Genomic DNA, 20983 nt, shown 5'->3' on the forward strand with positions numbered 1-20983 from the left:
GACTCAAACTACTGGGTTGAGGGTAACGTCGCCTTCAAAAGAGGGGCCTACTACAATAACTAAGATAATCTCTTAAACAAGTGCAAAAGTGCGAAAATAATCAAAGGTTATACTAATACACGTGTCGGAACCAAGTGATTCATCTTGTCTATCTGTTTTTATTTTATTTTTATTTTCAGCATTTAGTTAGTTTTTATTTTTTTTAGTTTAAAACATTTTTCTAACCTTTTTGATTTGATTAGACGTTGAGGATAAACCGGTATTAAAAGCTCTTGTGTCCTTGGACGACCTCGGTATCTTACCAACACTATACTACGTCCACGATGGGTGCACTTGCCCATATGTGTGTTTAGTGTTAGTAAATATCGTGTTTTATAAATTTAAAACTTGGCTAAAAGTGTAAAAAGGGCTCAAATATATATCTAAAAACATATATACACTAACACGCATCACTAGCATTTATACATGGCAAGAGCTGCAACAACAATTTTTGGATGAGTACTATACCCCGCAAAGAACTAAAACGGGGAGATTAGCAATTAGAGAGTTCCAACAATTACCGGGTGAGCTTCTTTACGAGGCATGGAAACGGTTCAATCAATTGATCCGTAATTGTCCTCATCACGGTATTCAAAGATGGGAGTTGATTACTGCATTCCACGATGGGATTTCCAATGAAGATAGACGGGATATTAAGGCTATCACTGGGGGTACATTTTTGAAAAATCATGTGGATGTAGATTGGGATTATTTGGATATTGTTGCAGCAGATTCGAAGAGGCAGGCACAGTCGGATAGGAATAAAAAGTATCCAATTGTGGCACCATCAAGTACAGGAGCCTCTAATGCAAGGGTTGCTCAGTTAGAGAGAGAAAAGGAGGCATTGGAACGCCAGTTAGCGAAATTTCAAGGTTTGGGCGAACGGGATGCAGTGCATGCGACGCAAACCTTTCCAGTTTGTGATTCATGTGGAGATTTGGGACATACGGTGGATGCATGTCCGGGTCAGTTTGTAGCGGCTGAGGAGGACGTGAACATGGTTTATAGAGAGCAAAGGAATTATGATATGAATTCAAACACATATCATCCAGGTTTGCGTAATCATCCAAATTTTCGGTATAGTAATACTAATCAATTGAATCCTCATTTTCAGGTACCGAATCAAGGAAGCCAGCCGTACCAGAACCGTCAATCGAATTATAATCAGAATTACCTTCAAGGAAATTACAACAAGGGCAACCAAAGAAGTTATCAACAACAACAGGAGCAAGGCAAGGCAAATACTTCAAACGAGGAGGTCTCCAATCGGGAGATTATGGAAATGTTGAAGCAAATGAAAAAAGACCAAGAAGTGCAAGCTAAATCTCATCAAGCATTGGAAAAGCAAGTCGCCCAACTGGCGACCGAGATGGCACAAGGGAGAAAAGATTCGAGTCGATTACCTAGTGATACCACGAAGAATCCACAGCATCAAGGGAGTTCGTCTAACGCCAGAATTAATCAGGTAAGTATTCTTCGTTCTGGGAAAGTTTATGATAATCAGGTTGGGACTCCTCCACAGTTTGTTGAAGGTGTTGTGGAGGAGGTTGATGAGGAAAACGAGTCCGACGCGGAGCCGGAACCTATTAGCCCTAAAAAGAATAAAAAAAGAAAATCTTGAAAATAATAGGGTGATAGATACTGAAACGGGTGATAAAAAGGAGAAGGGTATGGAGGGTAATACCGTACCATTTCCTAAGGCTTTAATTAATTCGGAAACAAAAGTCGTTAATAAACGGGGCCCACAACAGGACGAGATGTGGGAAGTTTTTAAACAAGTGAAAATTAATCTCCCGTTATTAGACGCAATCAAGCAGGTTCCGGCATATGCAAAATATTTGAAAGAGCTTTGCACCCAAAAACGGCACAACAAATTTCCGAAAAAGATAGCTTTAACCGAAAAAGTTAGTGCCGTTTTGTCGGGTGAGCTTCCACCAAAGCTCCGAGATCTAGGTGCTCCTCTAATCCCCATTCAAGTGGGTGAATTTAAGATGAGTCGAGCCTTGCTGGATTTGGGAGCAAGTGTTAGCATCTTACCGGGAAGTTTATACGATCAATACGACTTCGGACCATTGAAACAAGCCGACACCACCGTGGTGTTGGCCGACTTGATGTTGAAACTACCCCGGGGGATCTTACGTGATGTCATTGTCAAAGTTGACGAGTTTTATTACCCAGTTGACTTTTTGGTTTTAGACTACGTGCAAATTGAAAATACTAAACAACCTAATGTCATACTTGGTAGACCATTTTTAGCAACCGCTAATGCACTAATCGATTGTAGAAATGGTACGGTTGACATCACGTTTGGAAATCGTAAGGTCCGATTAAATGCTTTTGCCCGAGCATCTGATTCTCTAGTCAATGATGAATGCTTTATGGCGGACATTATTGACGGGTGTTATCCTCACGAAAGTGGGGAATGCACTATAGAGACGTGTTTTGTTTGTGACAGGGATTTGGCGGAAATAGAGGTGGAATTGGAATATGCGGAAGAAGAGTTGGAGGTGATGGCTGCCAAGGAATTGAAGCCGACTTGGACGCATCAAGTCGAGAATTTACCGGATCATATTGACACTCAATTGAAGCCATCACTTGAGTCACCTCCATAAGTCGAGTTGAAGACATTGCCAAAGCATTTGAAGTACGCTTTTGTGGGCGACAACAACACCCTACCGGTAATTATTGCTTCCAATTTGTCACTTGAACAGGAAAAAGCTTTGATGGAAGTGTTGATAGCCAACCGGGCTGCAATTGGGTGGACAATCGCAAATCTCAAGGGGATTAGTCCATCCATTGTTATGCACAAGATCATCACGGAGGAGGGAGCAAAACCGGCTCGAGATGCTCAACGAAGACTGAACCCAAACATGCGGGAAATTGTGAAAAAGGAAGTTTTAAAGTGGCTGGATGCAGGGATCATCTATCCCATATCGGACAGTACTTGGGTGAGTCCGACACAGACGGTGCCTAAAAAGGCGGGCATCCAGATTGTTACAGGTGAAGACGGTAAGGAAGTGGCCACCCGGCCGGTAACCGGGTGGAGAATTTGCATAGATTATAGAAAGTTGAATGCTGCAACTTCAAAGGATCACTTCCCACTTCCTTTTATTGATCAGATTGTGGAAAAGCTCGCAGGTCAGAAATTTTACTGTTTTCTTGATGGTTATTCAGGTTATAATCAGATTGCTATTCATCCTGATGATCAACAAAAGACTACGTTTACTTGTCCTTACGGTACTTTTGCGTTTAGGCGAATGCCGTTTGGACTGTGTAATGCCCCGGCCACCTTCCAAAGGTGTATGATGAGTATCTTTTCAGATATGGTCGGGGAGTCTTTGGAAATTTTTATGGATGATTTTTCAATCTTTGGCACATCTTTTGAGGCCTGTTTGGAACAATTGTCACGAGTGCTAAAAAGATGTGTTGAAACAAACCTGGTATTAAGTTGGGAAAAGAGCCATTTCATGGTTCAGGAAGGCATCGTGTTGGGACACGTTGTCTCGAGTAAGGGGATTGAAGTGGACCACGCCAAAATTCAAGTAATTTCAACCTTACCACCACCCACAAGTGTAAAAGGCGTCCGTTCCTTTCTTGGACACGCCGGTTTTTACAGACGGTTCATTAAAAACTTTTCAGTTATCACAAAACCGTTGTGTAATCATTTGTTAAAAGATGTCCCATTTGTTTTTGACAAGCATTGTAAAAGATCTTTTGAGACACTAAAACAAAAGTTAGTTGAAGCACCTATCTTACAATCCCCTGATTGGTCACTTCCTTTTGAAATAATGTGCGATGCTAGTGACTATGCAATAGGTGCAGTTTTGGGACAGAGAGTTGACAAGAAACTGGTGGCAATCTATTATGCGAGCAAGACTCTCGCGGATGCTCAGTTGAATTACACAACCACAAAAAAGGAGCTGCTTGCTGTTGTCTATGCTTTAGACAAGTTTAGATCTTATATTTGTGGTAGTAAAGTAATTGTGTTTTCTGATCACTCTGCAATTAGGTATCTCATGGAGAAAAAGGACGCAAAGCCGAGGCTTATTAGATGGATCCTTTTATTGCAAGAATTTGACTTGGAGATACGAGATAAGAAGGGAAGCGAAAATGTGGTGGCGGACCACCTGTCACGAGTGGTGAATGAGATTGAAGGACCTGAACATGACATTCTGGAAACTTTTCCAGATGAGCATTTACTTACTATTGATACTCAACCATGGTTTGCTAACTTTGCTAATTATGCTCATTCAGGTATCATTCCGGACCATTGGTCGAGATCTAGGAAGGCGCACTTTCTTTCACAAGCAAAGCAGTATATATGGGATGAACCGGATCTGTTTAAAGTTGGAGCTGATCAGATTATCCGGAAGTGTGTTGAGGATGAAGAAATTCCATCAGTTTTGTCATTGGTGCACGAGTCCGCATGTGGTGGACATTTCAGTGGACAGAAAACGGCACGAAAAGTGCTATCGTGTGGGCTATATTGGCCTACGGTGTTTAGGGATTTGTTTGAATATGCTAAGAATTGTTTACGATGTCAACAGATGGGTAGCATTTCGAAACGGGATGAGATGCCCATGCAGCCAATCCTCGTTGTCGATATCTTCGACATATGGGGAATTGACTTTATGGGCCCATTCCCGAATTCGTTTGGAAATCTTTACATCTTGGTGGCAGTGGATTATGTGTCCAAATGGGTTGAGGCCATTGCCACCAAGACTAATGATCATAAGGTTGTTTGCAAGTTCGTTCAATCGAACATTTTTTCGAGATTTGGTGTCCCTCGTGTGATCATAAGTGATGGGGGGTCTCATTTCAAGAATTTCAACTTTGGCAAACTCCTTAAGAGATATGGTGTTGATCATCGAATTGCCACTCCGTATCATCCTCAAACGAGTGGGCAAGTCGAAGTTTCTAATCGACAAATTAAAGAAATTTTACAAAAAACTGTGCGAGCCGACCGCAAGGATTGGTCCAATAAATTGGACGATGCTTTGTGGGCGTATCGTACAGCGTACAAAACACCGATTGGAACAACACCGTATCGATTGGTCTATGGAAAAGGATGTCACTTACCGGTTGAAATTGCACATCGTGCATTTTGGGCAGTTAAACAGATTAACATTGATTATGATACTGCAGGTAAGGAGAGACAATTGACATTGGGTGAACTGGAAGAGATAAGGAATGAAGCGTACGACTGTGCTGCTGCATATAAGGATAAGATGAAGAAAGTGCACGACGCGAAGATTAAGCCGAAAGTGTTTGCAGTTGGCCAGCTTGTGTGGTTATACAATTCCAGGTTGAAACTGTTCCCTGGAAAGCTGAAGAGTAAGTGGACAGGGCCTTATCGTGTGACGAAGGTCGGAAAACACGGTGATTTTGAGATTGAGGACTTTGATGATCATATCCGCCAGATGGTGAACGGCCACAGACTGAAGCCGTACTTCAATGCTCGAGAAATTAATGGTCCTGGGAAGAACGTGGAGGTGCTATACGTGAGCACAGTCTGCGAGTATGTTGAGTAATCGCACAGGTACGATCTGGCTGAAGATCTAAAACTTAGCGCTCTTAGGAGGCAGCCTAAGGCTCATTTGTAATTATTTTTCTTGCTTTCGTAGTTAGTTAGACTATTTTTAGTGAGTTTTCGAGTATAACCGTGCCGTTAATCAAGTGTGGGGATGCTCGGGTGGTTTGGTTAAGCTTTAGTGCAGTTGGGGGCAACGCACACTCGTTTGGGGGGTAGGGCAAGGTGATTTGCAAAGAGAAGAGATTTTATGATCACATAAAAATTACGGCCGGAAAATCAGTTTTGGGAACATTTTTGCACAATTTTCGGTTGTTTTCGGTATGGTTTCGGAGTATTTCAGGATATGAGATGATTCGGAAAAAGAAAACTATCAGAAAAGGAGCCCCAGGTACGTTTCTATTACTAAATCTTCATAAAAATTCGTTTGGGGGTGAAGGAAAGGAAAACAAGAAAAATTAGAAAAATTTTCTAAGGCATGGAAGCCATAAAAAAGGGTAAACTCACTGGAAAACATATTTCTTCGCGCCACGCGAGAACTTGACATTCCTGGCGCGCCACGCGAGGGTTCGTGTTTCCGGCCCCAATTTGTTTGACCTAAAGGTCAGTTATCTTCTCACAACTCATTCATTCCCTTTCTCCATAGTCGTTCTCTCTCACTTCAACTCTAACCGCCGGTGATAATCTCCGTCACTCACCACCTCCGGTTACCCACAGTCACCGGCAACCATCCTCACCTCACCTCCATTGCTGCCGAACCTCCGATTAAACCGAACCACCCACCACCGCCTCCTTCAGCGACCATCGACCATCGTCGCCGTCGGCGACCAACTCTTCATCTCCGATTGTTGTTCGCCTTTGAGAGATCACCCACCAGTTCCGATTAACCATAGAAGACGACCGGTCATCCACCAAGCTCGGTCTCAAATCTGATTGAGCAATAGATTCTTATTTGTCTTCTCAATTTCAGTGTTAAATCACGAACCAGGTACGCAAGCTCTGAACTTTTAACTGTTTACATAATATGTTGAATTCTATTCATGAGGGCGACAGTAGTTAGTGGTGTGTGTTCAAAAGGGGGTATTGAAGGTAATTAGTGGAAGATTTGCTTGAATACACAGAAAAGGGCATTAGACATGTCAAGATAGGCTGAGTTTAGGTCCAAGTTATGTTAATTGTGGGGCTGCTGTAATGTTGATTGACAATAGGTGTTGAATGTAATTGCGAGAAAGTTGTTTTTGAGTTGATAGAAAAAAAAAACAAATCAAAACTGGTATTTAGGTTGTTGTTCGGCTGAAATAGTGTGAAAGGCGACGTGGGATATGTTTAAACGATGCAAATAGAATGTGGAATCATTGAACGTGCAGGTGTAGTTGCAAATGGAAGTTGTTTGGCTAGTGGTTAAAAGATAAACATATAGTAGCATTTTTGTTGGGATGTACTGTGGTTAAGAGTTGAAGAGTTGTGAGAGTAGAAATTAGGCATGAGCGGATAGTTGGTGTGCACGCACTAGGTTGGGAAAATAAAGTGTGGAAAAAGGTTCGATGAAGTCGATGTGCTATTCGGTAAATGTTTGTTAGGCGTTGAGGTATTAGGAGCGGTTAGGGTGATGAGTAGTGTCGAAGCAAGTAAGTGAGCGCGGAGTCGAGCTAGGTGGTTTCGTCGGGGCATAGTGTGTATACATGTATATTAATATAAATTAAAAAAAAATATATAAAAAAAAACCATTGTTTGTTATTGACTTCGTAACCGCGAATGAAATGCTATACGGTTACGAATGTCACCGGCACTAGAATAACTTGAATTTTTGCATGTTTTCAGGATGTCGGACGAAGGTGCATCAAGCGCAGGAGGAAAACGCAAGCGCAAAGCAACGAAAAAGAATCAACCGGTCCAATATAGGATGCCAGAGGAGCGTCCGGAACCTAATGCAGTGGCAGTGCCTCTTGATCAGCGGGAGTTGCGAAATCACACACTGTTACAGTTCATGTTGGGCACCGACGAATATGAGAGATGCGAAAAGTTTTTGGAAATGGAGTTATTTCAGCACAGGACCGTGAATTGGGGAATGATTGATGCTATGGATCAGCGAGAGAGATTGGAAGGGTTGTTAGGACGTAGATGGTTAGAGGCGATACGGTGCGCAGAGCCACAGTATGCAGAACTCACTGTTGAGTTTCATTCGACTTTTAAGTACTCGCCTGAGTGGTTCATGCAACCATATACAGTTCAGTTTATGTTGGGGCGTCAACCGTTTAGAATGAGTGTTCCCCAGTTCGCAGAGGCGATTGGGTTTTACACCAGGGAGGAGTCAAGTGTAGTGGATTTTAGGAGATCGTTACGGGGAGTTACAGTTAATCGAGAGGATTATCATGTGACGGAAGCAGAGTTAGCTGAGTTTTGGCTGACGATAGCGGACTCAGAATGGTCGACACGTGCGGTGGCATCTTCGATTCGGGACCCGTTTGTTAGATATATTCATAGGATCATCGCATGCACAGTCATGGGTAGGAAGGGTGGAGAAGATAAGGTGAGTCAGAATGATTTGTTCTGTTTGTACTGCATTATGACTAGGAAAGAAGTGAATTTGGCGACAGTGATGTTAGCATCATTTGCACAGGGTCGTCGAAAGGGTGGTCAAGCCAGGTTGCCATTGGGTACTTATGTGACTAGGTTGGCAAGGCATTTGGGGGTTACTGATATATATGAGGAGCGTTTGTTGACTCCTGGTCCAGTTACAGTGGAGTTTGGGATTGAAGAGCTGCGTCGAGCGCAGATGATTTGTTTGGATGAGCCGCTTCGTTGGGAGGCGGTAAAGCAGGGTCCTCCTCACAGACAGAGAGTGCGTCTACAGTCCGAGCGTCCCCCGTCTGCGCACCCTCGTGCGTAACGTCAGGTACGTGCGCCTGCATCAGCACCAGTGACACTGGAGTCGTTGAGGGATATGTTGCTGGTTCAAAATGACGTCTTGAGATACATTATGGAGCGTCAGCACATAAAGGTGCCGGATTGGTTCCTACCACCACCGCAGGCTGCTGGGGGTGATGAGGAGTCTGGAGGGGATGACGAGTAGATGGTTCTAGCAGTATCAGCGCCGGTGATTTTGGTTATCTTTTGTATTTTTCCCTGTTATTTTGTTTTTAGCTGATGATGGTCTGTACTTAACTTGATATTTGACACATTTGGGGAAAAGTGTAAGGGTTAACCGGTTGGGCTGATATATATATATATATATATTATGCTATGATTATGTTGGTGATGTTGCTAGAATTAGTCATGAGTGGTATTTGGCTGGGAACTGTGGTTGGAGCACTAGTGCGCTTTGGAAGGCATGGAACTAGACAGATGCAGAGCGGCACGGAAACCAGGGGAGTCTGTTCCAATTGTTGTTGTTGTATTTTTTTTTATTTCTATTTTTATTTTCAGTTTGTTTGAGTCATAGTTTCCTTCTTCATTGAGGACAATGAAGGAAATAAGTGTGGGGAGGGGGAAACTATTGTCTAGTTTAGGTTGTCGTGTCATAGTTAGTTCGTTTAAAAAAAAATTGAAAAAATAGAAAATATCCCATTAAGGTTTTCGCACAAAATGGAAAATGATAGGTGTAATTAAATCAGTGGCCTTTCGATTACTATATATATGAGATAATAAAAAAATCGGTCACACGTCTAATTTAGGATATGTGGGTAGGCCCAGCCGGTTGAAAGGTTCCTTAGGCTTGATATAAATAACTTAAAATAGGAGTCTTGTGGGTTCCCGCCTTAGGAGCTATAGTGAAACTGAAACTGTGGAGGGTATAAGAGGTACGTCATAAGTAAGAAACTTATAAGTTTCTCCGATTAAACTGGCACACCTGTTTCTTTTTGTGAAAACAAATCCGAAACAGTGTGGCGCCCGAAAAAAAATATTATCATTCCATCCATCCATTCATCTGAGCACATGTAAAAAGAAAAAAAAAACGGGAGGTTTATGGCATTAACCATGGGGATGGTGACTCGTATGGCGTATGTCCGCTAAACTGATCGTATACAAAAGCATGTAAGCTCGCAATATCATCCATTCTTCCATCATAAAGTTTAATCGGACTAACATAAGAATTTTTTATATAAGACGGTAGATTTAATATCTTTTAATCTCATAAGCCTGAAGTGGGAATAGGTGGAATTGTAGTCTTTTGAGTGTGGGATCCATAGACAACTATATATTACTTGAACTTAACGGATCGAAAATAAGGGCTTGGAAACCGGCGGTTGGGTTTAAGTGGATCGTATATTCACAATCTTGGTTAACGTGTGGTTAGATTTGTCTAATAATATAATTGAATATATCGAAAGCCATTTGTTTTGATTGTGATTCCATTGCGAATAATTTTTTCGGGGACGAAAAAAAGATAAGCGTGGGGATGTGATGTGCGGGTGTAAACACGTCGTATTATGTATAGTTTGTGTCGGTTTTAAGCATTAGAGTGTGTTTATTCATAGTACTTTGTGTACTTATTGGTTGTCGGGTTTTTCAGGCTTAACAGCGCGTAAATGCAGTACAATGATCATACAAGCTGGAAAACGGGTGTTACAAGGCAATACGGAGTGAGGAAGCGGAAATGCTGGAAACCATGCTCCCTCGCGCCACGCGAGGGAGTCTATGCGAGGTGTCGCGTGGCGCGACAGGCGGAAGTCAACGATCAATCAGCATAAGCTTCTTCGCGCCACGCGAGGGAGTCTATGTGAGCTGTCACGTGGCGCGAAAGTGGTACAGCGCGGAAAATTGTGATTTTTAACCTAGTTCGAGAAAAAACGTGGGGAATTCATTACGCAGCCGCCGGACGACAATTGGGAGCACTTTTGGGCGATTACTTTCCATCATCTTCCATCTTCCAAGCAACTTGTTGATGATTAATCAATTTCTGGCAAATCCTGAAGCAACAATGACCATGATGCGCGGCTAATTCGCTTGTAACTTCTACTCGGATGAACTTTTACATTGTTTTGCATTAGTTCTTGTTTACGGATTCGTATAACTGGTACAGCTTGACCACTCGTGTTGGATTCTTGGTAAACGTTCATTGTGTTTGAATTATTTGTCGTTTATTAAGCGTATTGGCAACTTTCTTGCGTTGTTAGCGGGTTGGTAAATTGGCGGGTAGTTGATACAATTGAACGGGTTATTAGGTGGCATAGTGAATCTTAAAAACTATCCTTGATAATTAATCAGATTCATTAATTCCGAGGCCATGTCTATGTGGTGTTTTGAATCGGTAAGCAGGTTTTGATGTTAAACGGGTAATTGGGATTCCGGGTAGAGGTTACTCTTTCTCGTATTGATTACAACTTTATTAATTAGCTTCCTAGTTTTTATAATCAAATTCACAAAACCCCCAATCTAGTTAAGTTAGTTCTTAGATAGAAACGTGACACTGACCACAAATTCCCCGTGGATACGATACCCTACTTACGCTATCTACGTAGCTTATTTAGGTTTTTGATTGACCCTTACGACAGTCATCACCAGGCTAGTACGCGGGCCGCGTAAGCCCTTGTGTACATTTACGCGGGCCGCGAGAAAGTCGGATTACAGCCCTATAAATTGTGAGCATCGGCCTTCAGTTCCGATCGTTCAAACTTTCTTTTCTTTCTCTCAAAATTAAATAGTGGGCATTATACCCGAGTCTAAATACCCCCATAAATAGCGAGGTTCTCCTACGATGTAAGTATTATAACCCCTGGAGACGTATTAGATACTCTGCCCGATTGATCTAGGGTTCCGTAACGGCTGTCGTGGTTCTGCCCGACGTAGTCGTTGGAATGCCGTCTCGGGGAGGGTATTACTAATGTTAAAATGGGTTATTATACTAACACACGTGCATTTGTGTAATTTATAGATTATTCCCAGGAAATCCTTACTGATAACTCTAAGACAGCAATGTGAGTGATCCTTCTTTTTGTGTAAACCTTTTTGTGAGTAATCCTCTTTTTGTTAAACGTTTTTACAAAACCTCACTTAATTTAATATATTTGAAGTAGTTATTGAGTATTTGTAAGAATACAATTATAGTGGGTATGTTGGGGTTTTGTATACAAAATTTGTTACTGGCGTGGTAACATTCCACAAGTTGAGTATGACAGTACCACTGATGTTAATTGTTATATCTTGGAAACAAATGTAATTGCGGATGCGCCCTCAATACTGTAAAATGATTGGTATTTCAACTTGATTAAACTGGGATTCACTCACCAGTATTTCCCACTGACAAAATGTTTTTAAAACGCGTTTCAGGTAACAAAATGTGAAAGCCAAATAGAAGCCAGCTGGACAGCACTGAATGCTTGGAAAAGTGGCAATAAAGTTACCTAAAAAGAAATAGATGTTTTGTTAAATAAAATAGGATTTATTCCTATAAAAGTGTGTATACTGAAAACTTGGGTTTTACCCATGTGTTTAATGTTATAAAATGTGGTGGTTTACTCTGATAAAATATTTCCTAACTACGGTCCTGATGAAAATTTCCGCTGCCAAATTATACAATAACGTGATACCACCGACACTGGCTTGCGGCCGCCCGTTCCCGGGGATTTGGGATCGGGGGTTGCGACAGTTATGTAAAACTAGTGCCTTCGTACGAAGGCAGTGCCTTCGTACAAGGCCATGTCCCTTCATACGAAGGCAGTGCCTTCGTACGAAGCTGGCTTCGCACAGAACAGTCCAGTTCACAAACGTGGCTGTTTTTGGCATTCGGTTCTATGTTTTCGCCTGAATCGGATGTGTTTCCGAGTCCTATTCAAGTTGGTTTCGACTATACCTCGTTCCACTATTCAGTGAACAAAATACATGTCGTTTTTGGTCTAGTTTGGTGTAAAAATCAAGTTTAAAAGAGTTTTGAAGGGTTTTCACCTAGACTTAACACTTGTTGAGTGGGAAATCAACAGATTTCTAACTTGGGAAACCGAAGTTAGTCCCAATCCACTCGGTTGAGCGTAAATCAGTGATGAAAGAAGAAGTTTTGATGAAAAAGATGAAGGGTTTGTGCGAAAAGCAAGAATTGATGAAGAAAAGAAGAAGTTAAGTGAAAAGTTGATTGTTTTTATGTGAAAACAGAAGAGTTTAGATGAAAACGTAGTGATTCTTGTGAAAATCGAAGTGGAAAATGTTGTGTACTCATGTAAAAATGATAAATCTTACATGAAAACATTCGGACAGCAATTCGGCAGCGTTTCGAAGTAAAAGGCAGCAAGTTAGAATGAATGAGGAGAGGCTAGGTATTTATAGGAGAGGGCTGGTGGTCTTGTGCGAAGGCCCTGCCTTCGTACGAAGCCGGGTGTCTTCGTACGAGGCTACCGGTTTGGTGTAAAAGGTTTCCGTTTCGCGTACAGGATGCTCGTTAGGTATGTTTTGTTGCGTTAGTTAGTTCAAGTACTTTAAATATTTTAGCAAGGTATTAAGTATTGCGTTACGTTGCGTATTAGAGCCTCGATTCACATAGAGAATAATATATATAACTAGTGCTATAATATAATATATGTAAATAACTGCGTTTCGAGTTTGCGTTCCGTTTATGCGAGAGCGAGCGAGTAGTTTTAGCTACTTACTTGATGTAGTAGTGTAAGCGTTATATGTGTAAGCGTTGTGATATGGATATAGTGTGCTATAATAAGCGATATAGTGCGAAAATATGCGATGTAGCGTAGTATGCGATATAGTTTACATTATGATCCGAATCTCGGGTGCTAGGCGTAACGAGAGTAACGAGCGCAAAAGTGCGGGTTTTTACACCTTCAATATTACTATCACGTGGCAAAGTTCAAATTGAACTTTAACTTGACCAAAATGGTCATAACCGAAAGTCAAAGCAAAGGTCAATTTTCTTGACTTTTAGCTCATATCTAGCCAAATAATGAAAAAGACTAGGAGAAATACTTACAAATGTTTGAGAGGGAAGCTTAGAACGCAGAGGAGAACTCAAAGCAGAAGCAAGCTCCAAATGAGTAATTGAGTGAGAAAAAAAGAAAGGTGTGCTTGAAAATGAAGGATTTCAAGCCTATTTATAGTGATGGAGGATCAAGGAGATGATAACAAGTGTTTGATGAGGTGTTAGGATGTTGATTAGTGTCCTAAGAAGTGTCATAACCAGGTTGAATGTGGCAAAATTCGTGCAAGGTGGCAACAATAGAAGATAGGTGGCCAAACTTGATGACCAAGGCAAAAATTTGCATATGGGCATCCCTTACGGACCGTAACCAATAGCTTACGGTCCGTAAGGCACTCTAATTCCAAAATTTTTGCATCTTTGACAGTTTTGGCCCCTGGACTTGTATTATCACTTATAGCCATTTTTAACCATTCTAACACATTGTTTAGGTTATGTAAAGGGTATAAAGGCATATGTGACTTGGATTTTGTTTTGGAAATGTCGTGAATATCGTTTTGCTCGATAATATGATTACGTATTTCGTGAATAAAATATAGAATTTTATTAAACACGAAAACGATCGAAAATTCATAATCTTTTAAAATAGCTATTATTACATGTTTAATCGGGTTAGCCGTTAAACTGAAATGAGAAATGTAATGGATTTACCATAAGTGTTGTTTTGTTCATGACTCTTATTTATCTTGTTTTGTTCTTATATATTTACTAATTTTGACTTTTGGCTTGATTTTATTTTTTATAGAAAATTTCCGATCAAATGATTCACCAAATTTCTATATTTTGAAATATGATCATGAAAAACAGAGGTAAAACACCACATAACCTTTTATCATACAGTCACAAAAAGAGACGAAAGAATTTATAATCTAGTTTACCTTCTTATCTTTCTTCCGTTCTTGTGAAGTAAATTCCCGATGCTCTTATGATTTCTAAAATTAAAAAATTTTACACTCTAAAACTTACCAGGTATGCCGGCAACCAATTTTGTCTTTTGATCTTTTTTTTTTTTTTTTTCTATTTAACATATACCTTTATTTTTCTTTTGTAACTTTTTTTAATAGTCCTGTATTATATATTACCTTAAGTTAATGCACAACCATGCATGCATATGCAAAGGGTACAAGACTGCTAAAATCTTGCAAGTGCTAGAAATAATTTTTTTACAATTGTTAACTTTTATTTACAATAGTTCTCACACAAGCAAGCAAAGAGCATATAGAAGGAATCGCCTATCATCTCAAATTTGGACCAACAGAGCATCAATCAATCCAAGTTGCCTAGCCCCGTGCGGTTTTGGAACTAGTGATCGGCTTTTGAAGAGGCTTCAACGCCGCAATGATGTCAGCAAATGTTGGCCGTAATCTTGGATCTCTGTACAAGTAAGGAGCATCATTTTAAACTATTTTCTACAGCCCTATTTGCATGTCCAAGCACAGGTGGCAAGATGGGCGGGCTAAATTAATTTTTTATTAAAATAAGTTGTAAACAATTAGTGTGCTATAAATAGTCTAAATCTTTGAAAAAAAAAAAAAAACGACTTGTACGCATTAAAAGTAGACTTTGGGTGATTCTCAACACGTTTGACCCAGCATTCACCTTGTAGCTAGCTAGTATTCTTTAACATGACCCATTAAACCAACATGTAATAAAATGCAACCCATTTAAATTGGTAGAGGAATGGAATACTCACGTTTGCCAACATCTTGTAATAATATCAGCAATGGCGGGGTCCACGTCATCAGGAACTTCAAGACGGCGATGCTGAAACCCGACAGCACCAACAACTTGCATGGGGTTCATTCCACCCCACGGTTGTTGCAATGTGCATAGCTCCCATAAAATGACCCCAAAGCTGTAAACATCACACCTGCAGTGCAGTGCAGTGCCTCAATCATCATATACAAAACAAAAATACATTTTTTTTTCTTTTTTACATGAAACTAATTTATTTACATAGGAGAGTAAAAAATACCAACTTTTCATCTGAGGGCTCGTTTCGTAGGACCTCAGGAGCCATCCATTCTGCCTGAATAAATCATATGAGCCACATCAAATTGTCAATAAGGCATGCACGTTTAATGCATAAAACCTCATAAATCATTTTATGAAAAATATTGATTATTATGTTTGTAATCATATTTGCCACACTAATTATTTATAAAAAAAAAAAAAATATGCTAATATAAAAAGTTTTGGGAAAAATGTTCCGGGTCAACCAAAAACATACCCGTTACTAGTTATTCATGTTTCAGATTCATTTTCATGGTTATTTGCCTACATTTTTGTATAAATAGGGTGTTCTCTCTCAACCAAAGTATGAAAAACGATAACAAGTGTATTTATTGAGCATGAATTAAATAGTTGAAAGACGTATGTATGGTCAGGGAAGCACATACTGTCCCTGCAGTAGACCTTGATGAAAGGAATGTGCTGTGCTTCATTCTTGACAACCCAAAATCACAAACCTGATGACAGAACAGAATTGTTTCAATCGAGGGAAATCACGGTTTTAACTAAGGTTGGTATGGTACCTTCACAACCCAGTTTTTATCAACAAGGAGATTTGGAGACTTGAGATCACGGTGAACTATAACTGGCGTGCAGTTGTGCAGATAATTCATACCACGCGCCTGAAAGTTACATTTTACAACAGAATAAATCATGCAAGAAAAGGCATCAAGCTAGATCAAAAGGTTGCAGAAAATAGCAGCATACAGCATGAAGGGCTATCCTTAAACGTCGTCTAATATCCAGTTGATTGTTGGGCCGATGAATTAATCTATACAAACTACCTCTGCAAAAGATAGTATATGTTTCATTACTATGACTAAGAAATAAACAATACTCAAGTTGTAATAAGAAGCATGCAAAATGATATTTTATGTATTGAAGAGTGTAGCTAAGTTGAGAATAGGGTAAGGTTCATGCGAGAACCAATGTGAACACAACCAAAAATACCTAAAAAAACCCTCCAAAAATGATATTTTGGTTATGTTCACATTGGTTCTCACGGTTCTCGCAATAAAGGGTGCTTCCTAACGGATCCTTCTCCGTTGAGAATATTGGTATACCTAGGCAGAAATTCAGTGATGATTGAAAGATGTGGGGCACGTGTTACAGCCCCCATGAATAATACCACATTGGGATGCCGGACTCTTTTCATGATGCCCACCTTCACAACAAACAAACAACAAGCAGTAAGAACACTTATGCTTGCACTCATTCCATAACTAATACAGGGTCTCCATTCACTTGCATGATAGTTTAATTAAATTAACAAGAAGCAAATACAATGCTATTGATTATTGTGATATTTAGAATGATTATACCTCACTTTTGAACTCCTCAAGGGATTCAACCGTTACTTCCTGGTCTAGAAACTTTTTAACAGCAACTTCCTGCAATTGGAACCAGGATAATATCTTCAGCACCGAAGGAAGGCATATGCATGCATAAAACACATATGAAAATTAACTTACAGTTCCATGCCAATCACCACGATAAACCTCTCCATACGATCCTGCAACATGGAGATAGTTATAAATTTGCTTACTAATATTCAAATTTGGTCTCTTTGCTTTTTTCAATCACTAACTTTGATCATATGTGGCCTCGAACAATAAGTTCAGGGGTATGTTTGCAAATGTTAAAGGTCAACTTATATATATGTATTTTTTATTCTCAAATGTTAAAGGTCAGTTTATATAGATTCTTTTACGATGAAGAGTTACACTTTCAAACATTAGCGACCAGACGAACCAAATTGAAATGTTTGAATAAAATGGTATTGCCTCATAAATTATCGAACAGTGAACATTTGAAAATTAACAAGGTAGGTTAGTAGTACCCAATCCGATGCGTTCACCCAAGGTGATATCCTCCCATGAAATCTCACAATCTGATACATCCTCCAGGGAGACTTCTGAATTCAAAGTATCCTTACCTGCCACATCATTCTCACTCGCTTGTAATTGTAAATTACCAAATTCTCCTTCTCCATCCCTTCTTGGACGATCCACAAAACTAGGCAAACCGGTTGCTACCACTGCTGCAGCTGTCACTGTGGCTGCAGCTGCTACAGGTAGCGGATCATTTGTACTTCTTGTAGCAGCAACCACCTTTGATGACGCCACAACTGCAGCAGCTGCCGCCGCAGCAGCAGCCGCCGCTTGACTGGCTTGAGATTGTGATGTCCTGTGCTTAGAGTGTGCATGATGGGAAGGTAAAATAGGTAAGAAGCGAGGAGGATGGTCTCGTTCATCGTGAACTACAGTAAAGAGATTCGGAGGAGCAACAACACCACTTTCAAGCAACACATCATGCAGTTTCTGGGCTAATTGAGGATTTTCTTTTGCAGCATCAATCATGTATTGTGAGACATCTTTTACCTTCATTTTACGTGCTGCAGGGGAACTAACACCTTCTGTCCATGAAGGGGATCGTGCATGGCTGAAATTAATAGGCCTTAAACGGATTTCATCAGTTTTGTTCCCAAAGTTGGAGCATTCTTCAGATGTAGTAAGACCACTTTGGGAAGACGTTACACGATCCTCATCTCGGGACCATGGGCTTGACGGGAAGGAAGCTTCGTCATGGTCAACATGGGATGGAATAAGTGTTCCGGGGTCCGACATTAGATCAACAATGTATTCCCTGTGGTTCATATACTTAGCATCAATATAACTAACAAGTTTTGTATGTAATGTATTAGCATTAAGGGCACAACCTTCCATCGCCAGTTTTTATCAAGTTCATTGCCACGTCAGTAGATCCAGTGTATTGCTTCCCTTTCACCAAGCAGCAAGGGATACCAACACTATCAGCCAAAACCTATGAATACAAAAATACATCTTCAGCGACTTTTGACCCAAATCGACCCGTTCATGGGTCAAAATTGCCAAATCTATTTAAACAGATGCACCAACAATCTAGAGTTTACCTTGAAAAGCAATGCACGATGACGCGCCATCCCAATTTTCAATGAGCCAAGAGGCAACACCATGCTTCCGAAAGTTGCCTTGAATTTATGGCTGAAATTTTTCCATGCAAGCAACATCTTATCTGGATCCCCAACAGGCCCACCCATGTGATTAGAAACCAAAACAGCAAGTTTCTGTACCACATTTTGATCTGATTCTGATGACTTAATAATACCAATCTCCAGTGCACTTTTTTCAAGTTGTAACAGCTTATCATCCGTAGCCTTGTCGACCATGACTGCTTCCCAGGTGATGTCATCTGACACCGGGGTTCGTTGTAAATCCATAAGGGAAGGCATCTCTGATAATAAAGCTCTTGGTGAAGCCTCGTACAAATCATAGAATCCATCCAGGATCTTATCATCATAACTAAGAGCACTGTAATTCTGTTAAGTATGAACGATTCTAGGATATAAGAAAGGGTAGACCCCCAATATACATATACATATCTAAAATCTCAAACTTTAAAACCAAAATTAAATTGCAGTTATCAAAATTAAAACCAAGGCAGGGGAGGGCATGCAGTTCACTCATTTATTAACTAATCGCTACTACGAATTAACACTGCTGTTAGCTTAGTCACAAGAAACATAGAATCACAAACATTTGCATAAATGACTTCAAAAGTAAGATTACCCAATATCGATACGTAAGAACTTGAGCAGGACTATTGTGCTGCAGACAAGACCCCAGACTGATCTGCTTAACCGCTTCGATCTGCACGGCTTCAGGATCCTCCCGTGCACTCAACTCCAAAGCCAACTGAATCTGGTACCCCTCCTCTGCTTGTGCAGCATCAACTGCCATTGAAGTTACATCCTCCCTGTCTTCACCTTTCGCACTCGAAGAAGACGATGATGCACGATTCGCAACAAACCATCCAGAAACACTACTTGACAATGGGGATTTACTCTGTTCCTGCTCCACACCCCCACTCAACCGTTGATTCCCCTTTGGAGAACCCTTAGACCCGTCATCCGAAGCTTGATTCGGCATCATGTGCAGCTTTTTTAACAGATTCTTCATACTGATACCCTTATGGATTCCACTTTAAATAAAGATATCATAACAATGCCATAAATGTCTCCATTTTTTTAACCCAAACATAAATCTCTTCACCAAATTCAAGAAACCATACAAACCCACCTTCAGTTATCCCAATATCCAAAAACCCATCAAGGAAATCCAACAATTCGACAGTAATTACTTCAAAATACACGGATGCTTGCTAAAATTAGCAAACTTGTGCACATTTGTACATGTAAAATGGAAATTAGAGGTGAAATTGATATACCTGGTTGATTTGAGAGAGAAGAAAGAAAGAAAGAAAGCAAAAGTATAGGAAAAAGGGTATGGCAGAGACGACAATGAGCAACAAGTGGGAGCACGATGATGACCCACTTGAAGATGCAAACGTTTTTCAGATACTTTTATTTGCTGGAAATATAAATCAGAAAACAACTTGCTTTTCTTTTTCTAGTTTTGGATAACTTAGTTTACCAAATTATATCTATTTTTATTATTAATTTTAGTTTTAGAAACAACAATTTATTAGTGCTTGGATATGTACAAGACAAAATTCCAGTTACAATACATTAATATTTAAAAAAACACATTTCGTTTTTTTTTTAATTCGAGTAGCCTATTACTATATTTTTATTAAAAAAAATTATAGAAGTTTGAATACTTATTACGTGATTTTGAATACCCACTACATGACTATGTGATTTTTGAATACCCATTACATTATTACACATTCAATACAAAATTCATTAAGTGATTACAAATTCAATAAGATTTGTTATAACTAATGTTATCACAATTATACTTATTACATGATTACACATTCAATAATAAGAACTTGATTGTTTATGCTTTGTTACGTGATTAAATCTCTATTATACGGTATTATGTGGTTATTATAGGTTGATTTAGCTAATGTGTATATATCCTTAATATGTGACAATACTTAAAATATTATGTATGGCATGTTTTATTTTTACGTAATCACCCAGTAGGGTCTCACATAAATACTATAATGAAATCACATAATCACGAAATAGGTATTCAAAATCACATAGTCAACTATTGTATGTACTCATTTAGTGGGGTTTCACATAAAATAGATAAAAATACGCCATTGGTCCTTGTGGTTTCTGTCAAATTTCAATGTTGGCTAGTAATATTTTTTTGTTGCAAAATTAGATATAACGTTCTAATTTGTTACAATGTTGAGTACTAAGGCTAAACCTTGTCACAATGTTGAGTACTAAGGCCAAACTTTTTTAAATTTTTTTGTTAAGTTCTACGAAAATGAGAAAAATGCTCTTTAATAACTAGAGGGTCTATTTTTTAATTAATTATATTTGACTAAAACAATTTAAAGTAATGCTTTCTGTTTTATTTATATACTAGTAGGGAACCCGCGCGTTGCGGCGGATTCGACAATACTCGAATGGAACATAATACACATCAGGCAACTATACCATCTAGCTATAACTACTAATTAAACTT

The 20983-nt window shown here is 39.7% G+C and overlaps 2 protein-coding genes across 6 annotated transcripts; one reads left to right on the forward strand and one right to left on the reverse strand.

Annotated features, from left to right (window-relative positions):
• Positions 1 to 1709: 1709 nt before the first annotated feature.
• On the forward strand, positions 1710 to 2651 carry LOC110943287. Its single transcript, XM_022185035.1, has one exon. The coding sequence runs from the start codon at positions 1710 to 1712 to the stop codon at positions 2649 to 2651; it is 942 nt and encodes a 313-aa protein (XP_022040727.1).
• Positions 2652 to 14599: 11948 nt separating this feature from the next.
• Positions 14600 to 19886, reverse strand: LOC110940727 (probable serine/threonine-protein kinase SIS8). Of its 5 annotated transcripts, none has more exons than XR_002593485.2 (13): positions 19106 to 19886; positions 18430 to 18855; positions 18217 to 18320; positions 17338 to 18143; positions 16970 to 17010; positions 16820 to 16888; positions 16562 to 16662; positions 16206 to 16284; positions 16022 to 16120; positions 15903 to 15955; positions 15467 to 15516; positions 15181 to 15357; positions 14600 to 14861 (listed from the first exon to the last, which is right to left on the reverse strand). XR_002593485.2 is itself a non-coding variant. In XM_022182287.2 (13 exons), exons 1-13 carry the CDS (start codon positions 19493 to 19495, stop codon positions 14768 to 14770), a joined length of 2493 nt encoding a protein of 830 aa, XP_022037979.1. In that variant the 5' UTR covers positions 19496 to 19886; the 3' UTR covers positions 14600 to 14767. The 5 variants fall into 5 exon arrangements, 3 of the variants coding, with proteins under 3 accessions (XP_022037979.1, XP_022037978.1, XP_035846101.1); XM_022182287.2 differs by having other exon boundaries at positions 15463 to 15516; XM_022182286.2 differs by having other exon boundaries at positions 15887 to 15955.
• Between the last annotated feature and the right edge of the window lie 1097 nt (positions 19887 to 20983).

The sequence above is a fragment of the Helianthus annuus genome, chromosome 5 (assembly GCF_002127325.2).
Source record: "Helianthus annuus cultivar XRQ/B chromosome 5, HanXRQr2.0-SUNRISE, whole genome shotgun sequence".
Classification (NCBI taxonomy): domain Eukaryota; kingdom Viridiplantae; phylum Streptophyta; class Magnoliopsida; order Asterales; family Asteraceae; genus Helianthus; species Helianthus annuus.